Raw genomic sequence first — 18,045 nt, 5'->3', positions numbered from 1 at the left:
TTCTGAAAAAGCACCCACTTTGTTTTGAGACTTTAATTCTGATTCTTAGTCATAATTCACAAGATGAAGTAACTTATCATTACTGTGGTGCCTGTAACATATCAATAAAAGGGAAAAAAGGGAAGTTTTTCCTTCATCGTGAATATTTAATTATTTCTCTGATATTTCCCTGGAGTTTAATATCCTTCTTCTTTGTATTAAATAATACTTTTATGGTTATATACATAAATGGTATAATGTTGCCAGGGGAAAAAACCCACTGAAATAAGTATGAAAATTCACTTGAGTTTTCCATGCTAGATACCTGTGAACTAGTTAAGAAAACATCTGTGCCTGTTAAAGTTGAACGACCCTTATAACCAACCACCCTTTGTTATACTTCATGTTGGGAAGCATAACGGTGTAATGTAGTTTGTGGAGTTCTGCAAGACTTGCTAGGTGTTACAGGAGATTAAAATGGCTTTACTTAAATAGACATTTGCCTTTTAGTATTATGGTAGAAACCCTTTTTTTTCTCCCTAATGCCACATATTTTTAAGCAAATTGAAAATTAACACTAAATTCTAAAAATAGTTTCTGCTATTTTTAGCATTGTTGACATTTAAAAATTTTAATCTAGTTTCAGAGGAGATGACCTGTGTTTCCTGGGTAAATAAGAGCATTTCCATGTGTTTATCATAACATGATGGAAAGTACATGGACACTGAGCAACTCATAAAGTGGCTTCAGTCCTGACACAACGTTTTACTGTGTGCGTTTGAACATTTCACTTAATAGTTCCAAATCTCAATTTTCCAGGCTGTAAAATAGAGATAATCACACTAATTTTGCAGAATTGTTAGGAGAATCAAATGAGATAATCAATGTTATGCCTAGTCCATTGCCTGGTATATAAACTTTATTTTGAAAAAAATTTAGATATACAAATTGCAAAAATGGTACCAAGAGTTCCATGTGCCACCCAGCTTCCCCTGGAAATAACATCTTACATAACTGTTATACAGTTATCAAATCCAACAAGTTAACGTTGGTTAATTGGAGATTAATCAGAGAGCTAAACTCTGTTAGCTGGAGATTTTGTTCAGATGTCACCAGTTTTCTCACTAACGTCTATTTGCTGTTCGAGGTCCCACCCAGGATCATACCTGGGACAGTTTCTGTCTTTCCTGGTCTTTCACGACCTTGATGTTTTTGCAGGGAAGTGGGCAGTTTTTTGGTAAGTTTATCTCTCATTTTGGGTTTGTTTACTGTATCTCTCGCTTTGGGTTTATTTATGTTTAGATTGAAATTATCCATTGTTGGCAAGAATCCCACAGGAGTGATGCTTCCTCCTGATTGCAAGTATCAGGGGCATGTGATATCAACATAATTTATTACTGGTGGTATTAACCTTGATCACTTGGGTCAGGTGCTATCTGCTGGGCTTCTCCACTGTAGTTACTATTTGCTTCTCAAACTGTCTTGGGGGAGATATTGTAGACCATGTAAATATCCTGTTTCCCCACTAATTTTAGCATCACTTGGTGGATCTTGCCAGCAGCTATTATTAGTATGATGTTCTAAGTGTTATTTTCTTTTTCCCTGTCCTTCTACACTTATCAGTTTGAATACTTATGTAAGGAAAAGCTGTGTCTTCTTCCCCTGTTTATTTAGTCAGTTGTTTATATCAGTACATGTCCATTACTCTGTGAATTATACATTGCACTTTGCTGGCTGCAATTCATTACTATTGGTGTTCACTTTTTTGCTCACATTGTTCCAGCTCTGGCTATCAGGCGCTCTCCCAGGTTGGTCCTGGTGCCCCTCCGCAGGCCCCATGCTCTCTGAGCTCATCCTCTCTGGCACCACAAGATGCTTAGCAGCAGCGGAAGTGAGAGGCTCCTCAGGAGAATGAAATGAAAACCCTGTAGTCCAAGGCAACTTTGTGGATCAGGCGCTGTGGGCTGAATCTTGGAGAAGGAAAAGTCCAAGCTAGAAGAAATATTCACGGTCACTCAGAGCTGGAGACCCAGATGCAACTCTCCGACAGATGATGTTAATATCTCCGTTTTCAAGGAGAGGCTCTAAGAAGTTAAGTAACCTGTCAGCTGTCATAAAGCCACTGTGTGGCAGACTCAGGAGATCCACTTGGTACAAGTGCAAAAGAAGCCACAGATGGAAGCACACAGATGGATGCCCACTGATCATACAGCTGTTTCTTTGTTGATCAGAAGAAGTGAGCTTCAAGGATTTTCTTTTTGTGTGTCTACGCCCAGCCTGGGACAGACTGTGTGGATGAAAGGCTCTTGGTGCTGCAGCCAGGAGTCGGTGCTGTGCCTCTGAGGTGGGAGAGCCAACTTCAGGACACTGGTCCACAAGAGACCTCCCAGCTCCACATAGTATCAAAAGGTGAAAATCTCCCAGAGATCTCCATCTCAACACCAGCACCCAGCTTCACTCAACGACCAAAAAGCTACAGTGCTGGGCACCCTATGCCAAACAACTAACAAGACAAGAACACAACCCCACCCATTAGCAGAGAGGCTGCCTAAAATCATAATAAGTCCATAGACACCCCAAAACACACCACCAGATGTGGACCTGCTCAACAGAAAGACAAGACCCAGCCTCATCCACCAGAACACAAGCACTAGTCCCCTCCACCAGGAAGCCTACACAACCCACTGAACCAACTTTAGCTACTGGGGACAGACACCAAAAACAACGGGAACTACGAACCTGCAGTCTGCAAAAAGGAGACTCCAGACACAGTAAGATAAGCAAAATGAGAAGACAGAAAAACACACAGCAGATGAAGGAGCAAGATAAAAACCCACCATACCTAACAAATGAAGAGGAAATAGGCAGTCTACCTGAAAAAGAATTCAGAATAATCATAGTAAAGATGATCCAAAATCTTGGAAATAGAATAGACAAAACGCAAGAAACATTTAACAAGGACCTAGAAGAACTAAAGATGAAACAAGCAATGATGAACAACACAATAAATGAAATTAAACATACTCCAGATGGGATCAATAGCAGAATAACTGAGGCAGAAGAACGGATAAGTGACCTGGAAGATAAAATAGTGGAAATAACTACTGCAGAGCAGAATAAAGAAAAAAGAATGAAAAGAATTGAGGACAGTCTCAGAGACCGCTGGGACAACATTAAACGCACCAACATTCAAATTATAGGGGTTCCAGAAGAAGAAGAGAAAAAGAAAGGGACTGAGAAAATATTTGAAGAGATTATAGTTGAAAACTTCCCTAATATGGGAAAGAAAATAGTTAAACAAGTCCAGGAAGCACAGAGAGTCCCATACAGGATGAATCCAAGGAGAAATACGCCAAGACACATATTTATCAAACTGTCAAAAATTAAATACAAAGAAAACATATTAAAAGCAGCAAGGGAAAAACAACAAATAACACACAAGGGAATCCCCATAAGGTTAAGAGCTGATCTCTCAGCAGAAACCCTACAAGCCAGAAGGGAGTGGCAGGACATATTTAAAGTGATGAAGGAGAAAAACCTGCAACCAAGACTACTCTACCCAGCAAGGATCTCATTCAGATTTGATGGAGAAATTAAAACCTTTACAGACAAGCAAAAGCTGAGAGAGTTCAGCAGTACCAAACCAGCTTTACAACAAATGCTAAAGGAACTTCTCTAGGCAAGAAACACAAGAGAAGGAAAAGACCTACAATAAAGAACCCAAAACAATTAAGAAAATGGGAATAGGAATATACATATGGATAATTACCTTAAATGTAAATGGACTAAATGCTCCCACCAAAAGACATAGACTGGCTGAATGGACACAAAAACAAGACCTTTATATATGCTGTTTACCAGAGACCCACTTCAGACCTAGAGACACATACAGACTGAAAGTGAGGGGATGGAAAAAGATATTCCATGCAAATGGAAACCAAAAGAAAGCTGGAGTAGCAATTCTCATATCAGACAAAATAGACTTTAAAATAAAGACTATTAGAAGAAACAAAAAAGGACACTACATAATGATCAAGGGATCAATCCAAGAAGAAGAAATAACAATTGTAAATATTTATGCACCCTACATAGGAGCACCTCAGTACATAAGGCAAATAATAACAGCCATAAAAGGGGAAATGGACAGTAACACATTCACAGTAGGGAACTTTAACACCCCACTTTCACCCATGGACAGATCATCCAAAATGAATATCAATAAGGAAACACAAGCTTTAAATGATACATTAAACAAGATGGACTTAATTGATATTTATAGGACATTCCATCCAAAAACAACAGAATACACATTTTTCTCAAGTGCTCATGGAACATTCTCCAGGATAGATCATATCTTCGGTCACAAATAAAGCCTTGGTAAAATTAAGAAAATTGAAATTGTATCAAGTATCTTTTCCGACCACAACGCTGAGAGACTAGATATCAATTACAGGAAAAGATCTGTAAAAAACACAAACACATGGAGGCTAAACAATTCACTACGTAATAACGAAGTGATCACTGAAGAAATCAAACAGGAAATAAAAAAATACCTAGAAAAAAGTGACAATGGAGACACGAAGACCCAAAACCTATGGGATTCAGCAAAAGCAGTTCTAAAAGGGAAATTTATAGCAATACAAGCCTACCTCAAGAAACAGGAAACATTTCGAATACACAACCTAACCTTGCACCTAAAGCATTTAGAGAAAAAAGAACAAAAAATCCCGAAAGTTAGCAGAAGGAAAGAAATCATAAAAATCAGATCAGAAATAAATGAAAAAGAAGTGAAGGAAACGATAGCAAAGATCAGTAAAACTAAAAGCTGGTTCTTTGAGAAGATAAACAAAATTGATAAACCATTAGCCAGACTCATCAAGAAAAAAAGGGAGAAGACTCAAATCAATAGAATTAGAAATGAAAAAGGAGAAGTAACAACTGACACTGCAGAAATACAAAAGATCATGAGAGATTACTACAAGCAACTCTATGCCAATAAAATGGACAACGTGGAAGAAATGGAAAATTCTTAGAAATGCACAACCTTAGGAGACTGAGCCAGGAATAAATAGAAATTATGAACAGACCAGTCACAAGCACTGAAATTGAAACTGTGATTAAAAATCTTCCAACAAACAAAAGCCCAGACCAGATGGCTTCACAGGCGAGTTCTATGAAACATTTAGAGAAGAGCTAACACCTATCCTCCTCAAACTCTTCAAAAATGTAGCAGAGGGAGCAACACTCCCAAACTCATTCTACGAGGCCACCATCACCTTGATACCAAAACCAGACAAGGATGTCACAAAGAAAGAAAACTACAGGCCAGTATCACTGATGAACATAGATGCGAAAATCTTCAACAAAATACTAGCAAACAGAATCCAACAGCACATTAAAATGATCATACACCATGATCAAGTGGGGTTTATTCTAGGAATGCAAGGATTCTTCAATATACGCAAATCAATCAACGTGATACACCATATTAACAAATTGAAGGAGAAAAACCATATGATCATCTCAATAGATGCAGAGAAAGCTTTTGACAAAATTCAACACCGATTTATGATAAAAACACTGCAGAAAGTAGACATAGAGGGAACTTTCCTCAACATAATAAAGGCCATATATGACAAACCCACAACCAACATCGTCCTCAATGGTGAAAAACTGAAAGCATTTCCACTAAAATGAGGAACAAGACAAGGTTGCCCACTCTCACCACTCTTATTCAACATAGTTTTCGAAGTTTTAGCCACAGCAGTTGGAGAAGAAAAGGAAATAAAAGAAATCCAAATCGGAAAAGAAGAAGTAAAGCTGCCACTGTTTGCAGATGACATGATACTATACATAGAGAATCCTAAAGATGCTACCAGAAAGCTACAAGAGCTAACCAATGAATTTGGTAAAGTAGCAGGATACAAAATTAATGCACAGAAATCTCTGGCCTTCCTATACACTAATGATGAAAAATCTGAAAGTGAAATCAAGAAAACACTCCCATTTACCATTGCAACAAAAAGAATAAAAAATCTAGGAATAAACCTACCTAAGGAGACAAAAGACCTGTATGCAGAAAATTATAAGACACTGATGAAAGAAATTAAAGATGATACAAATAGATTGAGAGATATACCATGTTCTTGGATTGGAAGGATCAACATTGTGAAAATGACTCTACTACCCAAAGCAATCTACAGATTCAATGCAATCCCTATCAAACTACCACTGGCATTTTTCACAGAACTAGAACAAAAAATTTCACAATTTGTATAGAAACACAAAAGACCCTGAATCGCCAAAGCAATCTTAAGAACGAAAAACGGAGCTGGAGGAATCAGGCTCCCTGACTTCAGACTATACTAAAAAGCTACAGTAATCAAGACAGTATGGTACTGGCACAAAAACAGAAATATAGATCAATGGAACAGGATAGAAAGCCCAGAGATAAACCCACGCACATGTGGTCACCTTATCCTTGATAAAGGTGGCAGGAATGTACAGTGGAGCAAGGACAGCCTCTTCAATAAGTGGTGTTGGGAAAACTGGACAGGTACATGTAAAAGTATGAGATTAGATCACTCCCTAACACTGTACACAAAAATAAGCTCAAAATGGATTAAAGACCTAAATGTAAGGTCAGAAACTATCAAACTCTTAGAGGAAAACATAGGCGGAACACTCTGTAATATAAATGACAGCAAGATCCTTTTTGACCCACCTCCTAGAGAAATGGAAATAAAAACAAAAATAAACAAATGGGACCTAATGAAACTTCAAAGCTTTTGTACAGCAAGGGGAACTATAAACAAGACCAAAAGACAGCCCTCAGAATGGGAGAAAATATTTGCAAATGAAGCAACTGACAAAGGATTAATCTCCAAAATTTATAAGCAGCTCATGCAGCTCAATAACAAAAAAACAAACAACCCAATCCAAAAATGGACAGAAGACCTAAATAGACATTTCTCCAAAGAAGATATACAGACTGCCAACAAACACATGAAAGAATGCTCAACATCATTAATCATTAGAGAAATGCAAGTCAAAACTACAATGAGATATCATCTCACACCAGTCAGAATGGCCATCATCAAAAAATCTAGAAACAATGCTGGAGAGGGTGTGGAGAAAAGGGAACACTCTTGCACTGCTGGTGGGAATGTGAATTGGTACAGCCACTATGGAGAACAGTATGGAGGTTCCTTAAAAAACTACAAATAGAACTGCCATATGACCCAGCAATCCCACTACTGGGCAAACCCTGAGAAAACCATAATTCACAAAGAGTCATGTACCAAAATGTTCATTGCAGCTCTATTTACAATAGCCCGGAGATGGAAACAACCTAAGTGTCCATCATTGGATGAATGGATAAGGAAGATGTGGCACATATATACAATGGAATATTACTCAGCCTTAAAAAGAAACGAAATTGAGCTATTTGTAATGAGGTGGATGAACCTCGAGTCTGTCATACAGAGTGAAGTAAGTCAGAAAGAGAAAGACAAATACTGTATGCTAACACATATATATGGAATTTAAGAAAAAAAAATGTCATGAAGAACCTGGGGGTAGGATGAGAATGGAGACGCGGACCTGCTGGGGAATGGACTTGGGGTTATGGGGAGGGGGAGGGGTACGCTGTGATAGGGTGGGAGGGTGGCATGGACATATATACACTACCAAGCGTGGAATGGATAGCTAGTGGGAATCAGCCGCATAGCACAGGGAGATCAGCTTGGTGCTTTGTGACCACCTAGAGGGGTGGGAAGGGGGTTGGGGGGGAGGGAGATACAAGAGGGAAGAGATATGGGAACATATGTATATGTATAACTGATCACTTTGTTGTGAAGCAGAAACTGGCACACCATTGTAAAGTAATTATACTCCAATAAAGATGTAAAAAAACAAACAAAAAAACCCCAAAATGCCTTGTTAATTCTCTTGAAAAATAAAGTAGCTCTCTGTCCCTCAAAATACCTTTTAATAACTCTTCATAGAATATTTCGTGTATTTCTCTTTTGATATCCAGGTGCAGCCTTAGGGGATTCCCTCTAACCTTTAGAAAAGAAAGAAAACACTTGTCTACAACAGGAGGCAACAGATCCATATTCATCTTCTTTTTGTCCCTGAAATTGTAGAGGAAAAATCTGGCTTCCCATTGTAAATTAAAACTTTATTTCATGCCCTTTGTCATTTCAGGGAATGAGATATTCTATAATATATTTACTTTAAAAATCCAATGTAATTTTTTCTTTTGGTTGTCTGTTATGTAGCCAAACTTAGATGATTAGAAGATGACATAGAATCGAACAAGTGAAATATTAACTGGTATTATTGTGACTCTGGGAAAATCATTTAATCCTTAATTATGCTGGAGCTAATTTTATAATTATGATGGAAGTAAGAGTGTGCTAAAAATCCTGTCTTTTTTGTAGAGAGTCTGGTTCATTTTTGACATTGATAGAAAAAGTGTTTTCATATGCTCTGAGTAACCACTAGAGGGTGGTCATGGGTAGCCAGTTACCCATTTGCTATTCATACAAGACTTTCTGATGCAGAAGGATTGACAATAAAGGTGGAGAGGGGAGTACTAGCAAGTGGAATCAAAAAGAAAACTGGAGTGAAAATATTAATATTGTACAAAATGCAGTACAAGAGAAAACTATTAAACAGGAAAACAGTTATATTTCTATATGTTGATAAAAGGTGTACTCTACCAGGAATATATGACATTTCTAAACCTTTATGCACCCAGAAAGATATCATTGAAATATATCTATGTATGTAAATATTTAAGTGTTTATTATAAAAATATTTAGATATTTCTTAACATCTGTAAGATGTTAAGATGTAATAGTTATATTTTTGCAGTCATCCTGGCAGCTCTTCAGAACCTTAGATTTATTGCACATAATATGCACAATAGGTTATAAGCAGTATCTTGAGACATCTTTTTAATGATAAAGCTAGATCTTTAAAATTCTGTCATAATAGAAATTCAATTCTAGAAAATACTAACACTGTGGATAACGTAATGTAGAAAAGCAAAGTATGAAAAAAATTTTGACAAAAACTAAATATGGGAAAATGAGTAAATAGGATAAAACTAATCTAGCAGAAGTTAAATAAATGTACATTTATTTTGATTTCAAAATGTTTGTAAAAGATTAGTACTATATCTATGAAGAGGGAGCCTTTCATTGAGCAATGAAAAGCTCTCATCAGCTCACTTCTGTGTGGTCGCTGATTGCAGGCTTCGACAATGGTTTCAGTTTGCTTCTCTTGTTTCCAGTGAGTGAAAAGACCAGTTTATGTGGGCTGAGCCAGCTGGTCTTGGACCAGAGCATCAGGCAGCCTGCTTCTTTGCTTTTCTGTTGGGGTTTGTTTGATGTTGGCTCTTTAGGTACCAGTGAGATAGAGACTAAGTTGGCCACCTTTTAAGGGCTATTAAATTTAGTCTTTTAGGCTATAAGTATGTGATTCAGTAAATGCTTTTACTTTAGTGAATGAAGGTTTGTCTGTGGTTTCTGTCTTCAAATGTTGGGAAATTATATTTGGAATTTTAATAAATTTTCATTCACTGTTATGTTGGTGGCATCCATACCAGTGAATAGAGCAGATTTTCTAAAAGAGGCGTTTCAGGTGGGATGCTGAAAATTCTATCACTAATCTGTCCTTTCCTAGTATCAGGCAAACTGTCTGAACAGTTGGAGATCTTTTTTTTTTTTTTAATTGAAGTATGGTTGATTTACAATGTTGTATTAGTTTCAGGTGTACAGCAAAGTGATTCGGTTTTTTATATTTATATATATATATGTATGTATACACATACACATTCTTTTTCATATTCTACATTATGGTTTATTACAAGATACTGAATATATAGTTCCCTTTGCTGTACAGTAGGGCCTTGTTGTTTAAGGTTATTAAAGGCTGATTAGTGGCCCACCTCATGATTCTCCCAGCCCATCTCCTCTCGGTTGAATTGTCAAGGCCTCTATTTAAATAATGTTAAGATATGGTAGTTAGCGATGGGAATTTGCCAACTCTCCTTTGTCACTAAAAACTAACAGAATGGTCAATATAAGATTTGCTTTTGGTCCTCTGGTGGGGCGATCTGTTGAGCACATGTACAAGGAAGATGCTCAGTGGTTCAGCCTCATGAACAGCTGCAGTTTGCTAGGCTTCACGCTGGCCTTGGTTACAGCCTGTACGAGAAGTACACAAAGTAGGCAGTGCGGAGACAAGGGTTCTTTCCCTCATTCACCCTGTGGTTGAGGACTAAACCCCCTGCTCCTTGCTCTCCTACACCCTCAGGGCTGCATTAGATGCTGGCTGATGCCTGCTCCAGCTCTTAAATTCCGACTGATGAGGAAGCTACATTTGCTGAAACTCCAGGTCCAGGTGCCAGGGAGGTGAGCGATGCTGTGTACTGCATCCTTCCTCTCTGCTTTCATACCCCCTTTTCCCTGATTTTGTACCCCAGTTCCTTGTCATGTGCCACCTAGAATGGTAGAGGGGACAAATATCAAGAGTGCCTAGGGCTTCCTTGGTAGCTCAGTGGTTAAGAATCCACCCGCCAATGCAGGGGACATGGGTTTGAGCCCTGGTCCAGGAAGATCCCACGTGCTGTGGAGCAACTAATAAGCCTGTGCGCCACAATTACTGAGCCTGCACTCTAGAGCCCACAAGTCACAACTACTGAGCCCACATGCCACAACTACTGAAGCCCGCGCACCTAGAGCCCATCTGTGTTCTGCAACAAGAGAAGCCACTGCAATGAGAAGCCTGCGCGCACCGCAAGGAAGAGTAGCCCTCGCTCGCTGCAACTAGAGAAAGCCCGCGTGCAGCAATGAAGACCCAACCCAGCCCAAAATAAATAAATAAATAGATTTATTTTTTTTTTTTAAAAAAAAGTACCTGGTAATTTAGAAGCATGATGAAATACTTTTTAGTGTTTCTTCATTTCAGATGGTTAACTTCAAATTTATCATTTTTAATGATTCTAAAATCATGGTAAATTAGGAACTAAATAAATGCTATGTGAGTGGCTTGTTAGAGTTACCATTTCTTTGAGAGTAGACTCTTTTCCCTGGTATACAGTAGAATCAGAAACATTTTGTTTAACTGTGGTTCAGTGTGACTTTCAGATGTCCCTGAAGCAACTGAGTGACAGCAGGGAAGCAGCCTACAGATGCATGTTTGCCATGGATAACTGACAGTTGCCTGTATTTATTTATTAATTTTCTGCCATTTATAATTTTGTAGTAGTTTCTAGAAAGTAAAAGAGTAAGATTTTAAATTCCATCTCTTTTCTACTAAGTAATTGAAATAACTAATCATTTGACCTCTTGAAATCTTAGTTTGCATATTTATAAAATAGGGATACCTAACTTCCATACCTTACAAGTAGTAAAGGGTCTAAGAAGAATCATTTCGTCACCACTAAAGATCTGTGTAAATGTAAGCTATTATTATTGAAACATCACTAAGCATAATTTTGGTTTTATTGCTAAAAACAGTAGTACAATTGTACTAAATTCTCCATTAGGAATTTAGAAATGATGTTCTTTATTTAATATCTGAATGAATAGATACAGTTAGAATGATGGAGATCACAGAGCCCCAGGTCACAGAAGATCCTCAAGTCTTGTCTTCTGAGTCCATTTGGGTATAGTCCTTATAGCAGAATATGAAAGAGACATACCAACCCACTAACCCCACACCACCTGCGTTCATGAACACAATGCTCTCCACTTCCCTCTGAGGATTATGGCAGGTTTTTGATACACAGCTGATCTTTCTTTTGATCATTTGGCTCCACTGAAAGTGATCTGCTTAATCAACTACCTTATAAAATTACATAGGATCATTTTATTCAATACTTTTTCTGTGGATTTTTAGCATTTCAGTATTTTTTATTTTCTAACAAAGTGGGGAATCCAAATTTTAAAATTTTAGCGTGACGCTGCCTCAGGGGAAATTTGAAGGAAAGAAAAATATGCATGTTCTCGAGTCTAGAACTGAAAATGTTCTCCATGGAAAGGGATTAGGATATGAACATTTTTAATTTTTTAAGGAACCTCCATACTGTTCTCCATAGTGGCTGCACCAGTTTACATTCCCACCAACGGTGTAGGAGTGTTCCCTTTTCTCTACACCCTCTCCAGCATTTGTTGTTTTCACACTTTTTGCTGATGGCCATTCTAACCAGCATGAGGTGATACCTCACTGTAGTTTTGATTTGCATTTCTCTGGTGATTAGCGATGTTGAGCATCTTTTCATGTGCTTGTTGGCCATCTGTATGTCTTCTTTGGAGAAATGTCTGTTTAGGTCTTCTGCCCATTTTTTTGATTGGTTTGTTTTTCTGATATTGATAACTCAAAAATATATTCAATTCAAAGCTTATTCTGTGTTAGAAGCTATGCCACGTGCTTTATGAAGATGAGCTATTAGCTCATCTTCACACCAACCCTGCATATGAAGTATTACTCCTTTATTTTTATATACTGTGTAAGGGAATTGTTATAAAGATGATGGGTCACCTGCCCAAGGTCACACAGCTAACATGTGGTAGAGACAAGATTTAAACTCAGGTATTTGACTTAAAGCCCTTGTCTTAACTATCAGCCTTTGGTCTCTAAGTCTCCTTCAGTGTGTTGTTTGGTTAGAATGTATATGATGTTTCAGTGACCTCAAAGAGTTAAACTGTGGTTAAAGTTAAGAGTTAAAGAGAAGTATTTGCAATCTGTAGGTGACTGATTACAAAATTAGTTTTACAAATAATTGAGTAATTTCGTAAGTAAGCATTTAAAGGGTGGGCATTATGTATTAAATGCCTATGGCATGCATTCTGCTTATTAACATTGTAAGTAAAGCTTTAGGGAAGTGACAAGAGAAGAGATAATCAATGATCACAAGCTGTAGGAGAGTCAGCAAGAATGTGTGTCAAGGAGAGACCATGGGTGGTTTCACGCCCTTCCCCAAGTACAGGTCTGTTTACACGTGTGGCCCTGCTGCTGAGCTGTGCCTTCCTGTTGGCACTTGTGGCAACTAAACTTCCTGGGGCCCCTCGTGATGATGTGTGGGATGCTGGATCTGGGCATTGAAGGAGGGCCCTTTGTAGTTGGCAGACTTGCCCTCTGTGTGTTTTTAAATATGTAAATGAGAATTCCAAATTCTTGTGAGTAGGAAACAACTCACCAAAAAAGGATTGAAAATGTCTTTGTTAAAAATTACCATATCCTTACCCTGTTCTCTGCCCACATATATATGGTTGTTTTGCCTCACTTAGGTCAAGATTTTCCTTTTTGAATATAAATCTCTCTCTGAAGGGCACTTGGTTTGCAACCATTCTCACTTTACTGTGCAAGCTAAGCTTGACTTATGAAAGGCAGGTTTTGATGTTCTGACAGTGGGAGTAATACTTGGTCTGCGGGCTTTTCTTGGTAGGAAAGACTTTCTTCTAAGGAAGACCATGCACTGCTCATGACAGTTAGAGGTTTACTCATGACCTCTGAGAGGATTTGGGTGTAAATACTATAAAAAATGTAATAAGATGCAGTCGCTGGGCCCCAGGTGGAGCTGGGGTGGGAGGCAGACTTGTGAGGGAGACTCTGAAAGAGACGGGTAGGAGCAGGATGAGGATGCGCCTGCTTTATCATGTTTCTTGAGTTCTACTGGTAACATAGTGGCCCTGAAAATGATTTGCTGCTGACTTGAGCAGAAATGCAGATTGCAGTGCCACGGGACTAATTTGGAAGGTTGCCAGCTTCCACTCAACCACCTTCAGGCCTGGTGTTGATTTTCTGGCATTTCCCGTTGCTGGCTGGAGTGGAATGGAGGAGCCAAGGTGGAAAAGAGTGTTTCCACCTGGTTCTCACCCCCTCTTCCCATGTGAACCTTACAGTTGTTCCTTTGAGTTGTGAATGTGGACACCTGGAAAGTAAGTATTCCCTAAAAAACATTACCCAATAAATGTACCTTCTACACAATATTTCAAGAGTTTGCCAGTCTGAAAACTAGAGAAGACAGTTTGTATGATAAATACGTGAATAGCCCGAAAGCTTAGTAAGGTCCAAATTTTAGACATATGTACACATAAGCGGGAAGTAAATTGGAAAGGAAAGGGAGGGGAAAGATAATAATTATCGCTTTTCTTCCTTTAGAGAGAGTAGCTTTTCATTACTTTAACATAATGGCTGACCAAAAAGTTCTTTCAGTGTTTTCTGATGAATGTACAGAAATCTTATGTCTAATTAAATTCAATTCATACCTAAAAGTTTGCACAAGGAGATTGATTAGAGTTAATGCTTATGACTAAACAAATAGAAGTTGTCCATAAAATATGTTTGCTGGAACTTTTAACATTCTTGTTTTCACCAGTGAAATTTAATGGTAATTTGAAAATTTTCTTTCTTGAAAGTTTTCTGTTGAAATGCCGTTTGTTTTCCTGGTTGTAGATTGCTTGTGGGCAGATAGGTAGTTATGAAACTGTAAGCTACTGACTGCTGAAAATTCCAGCAGTCTTTTTTTTTTTTTAAGTAGAAATTGATAAACTGATTCTAAAATTTTTATGGAAATGCAAGGACATAAAATAGCCAAAATAATATTGAAAAAAACCAAAGCAGGAGGACTTACATTATCTGAATTTGAGACTTATTCTAAAGATTTTGTAAAGAGAACAGTGTGGCATCGGCAAAAGTATGGAACTATAGAGCAATGGAATAAAATATCTTCAATAAATGGTGTTAGAAAAAGTGTTATCCAGTTCACATGGGGGTGAAGGATACCGGATATGCCATCCAAAATAACGCTATTTTGGCATGTTGACTGAAAAAAATGCACAATGTGAGAGTTGTGAGTTAAGTTTTATTTGGGGCAAAATGAGAACTATAGCCTGGGAGACAGCTTCTCAGATAGCTCTGAGGAACTGCTCCAAAGAGGTAAGGGGGGAAGGTCAGTATGTATGTGATTTTAGTGACAGGGGTACATGCAGTCAAGCACACATTTCAGCAGAAGGTTGCTGCTCATCACGAGGAAGATGCAAGAAATTAGGCTCATAAAATTAGGCTCATAAAATCTTTACCTGAAAGTATCTAACTATCTGAAGGCTTTTTCACAGTTATACCAGAGCACAGAGTGCCTCCTTCCTGATCTCAGCCCTGAACTCCTTTCAAGCGGTGTTGAAGGTCAGCAACTGCAGTGGCCAGGGACCTCATCCTTGTAGAGGCAGATGGCAAGTGACAATTTCCAATTGGCAGGCATAAGGATTATTTTGAGCTAAAGGAGGAGCAGATGCAGGAAAAGCTCTCTCCTCCCCTAACTGCCTAAGGATACAGTATAAATTTCCCCTCTTATAAAGGAAATTTACATTTGTAATGTTATCTCTGTACCAGGAAGAAAGCTACCCAAGTCTTATCTGCAGAACAAGCCAACCCTTATTTACCCTGTATTTCCTCCCCTCCCCCTTCTCAGAACTTGCTTCCCCAACCCAGAATCCCTAAACCCCTTTTCCTTGATTTAGCCTAAGATGATGTTTAAGCTTCAGTCATCAGCCTACCTCCTGGAGTCGTATCTCTTTGTACATATACTTATGTACAAATGTAATTAAGTGGGGGGTTTTTTCCTTGTTAATCTGTCTTTTATCAGTTTGATTCATGGGCCCCAGCCATTTAACCTAGGAGGGTAGAGGGAAAAATATTTTTCTTTCCGTACAGGGGATAAAAAGAGAACATATGAAAATTAACTCGAGATGAATCAGGACCTAGACTGAAAAGCTAAAACATTATGGCTTCTAAAGGACAATACAGAATATCTCTGCAACCTATCTTAGAGAGGACACAGGAAGCACTGCCATAAAAACGTGATTTAATTAGCATTCATCAAAAATAAAAACATCTGCTCATCTTGTCAAAAAGTAACATCAAGAAAATAGACAAGCCACAGACTGAGAAAATATTTGTAACACCTAACAGGTTTGTATCCAGAATATATGAAGAATTCTTTCAATGGAATAATTGTCAACCCAGATTCTAAAAAGACTTGAACAGACACTTTACAAAATAAGGCATATCACAGCCAAGAAAGCACATGAAAAAGTACTCAACAGTGTTTGTCATCAGGGAAATGCAGAATGAGATGCCACTACCCATCTATTAGAATGGCTAAAATGAATGAAATTGACACCACCACACTTTGGGGAGAATGTGGAACTCTCATGCATTGCTGATGGGGTATAAAATAGTACAGCCATTCTGGAAAATGGTTAGCAGCAATTCTATTCCTGCGTATTTATCTGAGAGAAATGAAAATAATGTCCACAAAAGTCATCTGCAAGAATGTGCATGGCAGCTTTACTGATAACAGCCCCAAACTGGAAAAGCCCAGGTGTCCATCTGCAGGAGACTAGGTAAACTACCTGGTATATTCATACAGTGGAACAATCTGCTGGTACATGTGACAGTTCATGTGATGCATGGATCAATCTCAAAAACATGAAAAGACATGAAAAAGTCAGACACAAAATACTTAAGACTGTACAGGGCTTCCCTGGTGGTGCAGTGGTTGGGAGTCCGCCTGCTGATGCGGGGGACGCGGGTTCGTGCCCTGGTCCGGGAGGATCCCACATGCCGTGGAGCGGCTGGGCCCGTGAGCCATGGACGCTGGGCCTGCGCGTCCGGAGCCTGTGCTCCGCGGCGGCGGGAGAGGCCGCGGCGGCGGGAGAGGCCCGCGTACCGCAGAAAACAAAAACAAAAGACTGTACAATTCCATTTATGTGAAGTTATAGAATAGCAAAAGCCACGGTGACACAAGTCAGACCAATAGTTGCTTCTGGGTGTGGAGGGCGGGGAAGAATGCTGAGGATGCTGAGGGGCTCAGGGGGCCTCTTGGATGGTGGAAACATGCTGTCTCTTAATGCGGGTATGTGTTACATCAAACTGTAGACCTGAGATCTGTGCATTTCACTAAATGTAAATTGTAGCCTCAAATTTAAAAATCTCACCCCTAAACAACAGGGACCTACTATATACTACAGGGAATTATATTTGATATATTGTAATAACCTATAATGGAAAGAATCTGAAAAAGAATATAATATATATAAATATAATTGAATCACTTTGCTGTATACCAAAAACTAACACAACATTGTAAATCAACTATACTTAAATGAAAAAATCTCACCCATAAAAACCCACAGTATTTTCCAATCTCTTATTCTGATTCTCTGTCCTGCTTTCCTGAAAGTATTAGATAGCTTAGACCCACTATACTGAGCCTTTCAATAAATATGAGTTCGTTTTTTCTTCTTATCCCACCCATTTCAAAGTCCTTCCTATGCCATTACCTTGCATTTTGAACATGAGTCAGGAATTCCAGGCAGGAGGTAATCACAGTAGTTCCTTCATCAAGCATTTGCTGACTGCTTGTTTTGTATAGTGAAAATCCAGAGGAAGGCATTAATTAGTTAGGAGACACTTCAAAAGTAGAATAGGCAGGATGTGGGAATTCAGGGAAGACTAGGATAAAGGGAGTAGAGAAGATGATTTACATCTAGCATGATCTTTGGAATCAAACCAAGAAATGAGCAAATCGATGATTATTCTCAGGAAAGGGTTATCCTCATCTTTAAACATATAAACATAAGGTGTCTCTAACCTGAGAAATGTGTTTCCTTTAAGTTTTTTACCTTTAAAAACCTGTAAAGGACCCAAATGTTATATTGGTATAAATGTACATCTGCCTGTGAATGCTAAATTTATTTTAGAAAAATCACTTTGTACTCTTCGATTCCAGTGGGCACTGTTGACACCACCAGTACAATGCTGGCTTACTTTGTCTCTTCTTTCTTTTTCCTCTCATCAGTTTGATAAAGGCTACTCTTACAACATCCGTCATAGCTTTGGAAAGGAAGGCAAGAGGACAGACTATACGCCTTACAGTTGCCTGAAGATTATCCTAACCAATCCACCAAGCCAAGGGGATTATCATGGTAAGTGCTTCCTCTGGATGTGTCTGTGATGTACAGGAACCCAGGAGCTCTGTAGGAAACA

At 38.6% G+C, this 18,045-nt stretch overlaps 1 protein-coding gene across 5 annotated transcripts in view; it reads left to right on the top strand.

Moving 5' to 3' along the window:
* The window catches only part of PRIM2 (DNA primase subunit 2), a 278,641-nt gene that overhangs the window by 218,603 nt on the left and 41,993 nt on the right, over positions 1–18,045 (top strand). For all 5 annotated transcript variants that reach the window (XM_030840966.3, XM_030840968.2, XM_030840967.2 and 2 more), the window contains one exon: positions 17,858–17,984. In XM_030840966.3, coding sequence (XP_030696826.1) covers positions 17,858–17,984 — 127 coding nt within the window. The remainder of the gene's footprint in view (positions 1–17,857; positions 17,985–18,045) is intronic.

This window comes from Globicephala melas, chromosome 11 (assembly GCF_963455315.2).
Source record: "Globicephala melas chromosome 11, mGloMel1.2, whole genome shotgun sequence".
NCBI classification, from domain to species: Eukaryota; Metazoa; Chordata; class Mammalia; order Artiodactyla; family Delphinidae; genus Globicephala; species Globicephala melas.
Note: the sequence above shows the minus strand (reverse complement) of the source record. Positions and strands in the feature narration are given on the sequence as shown.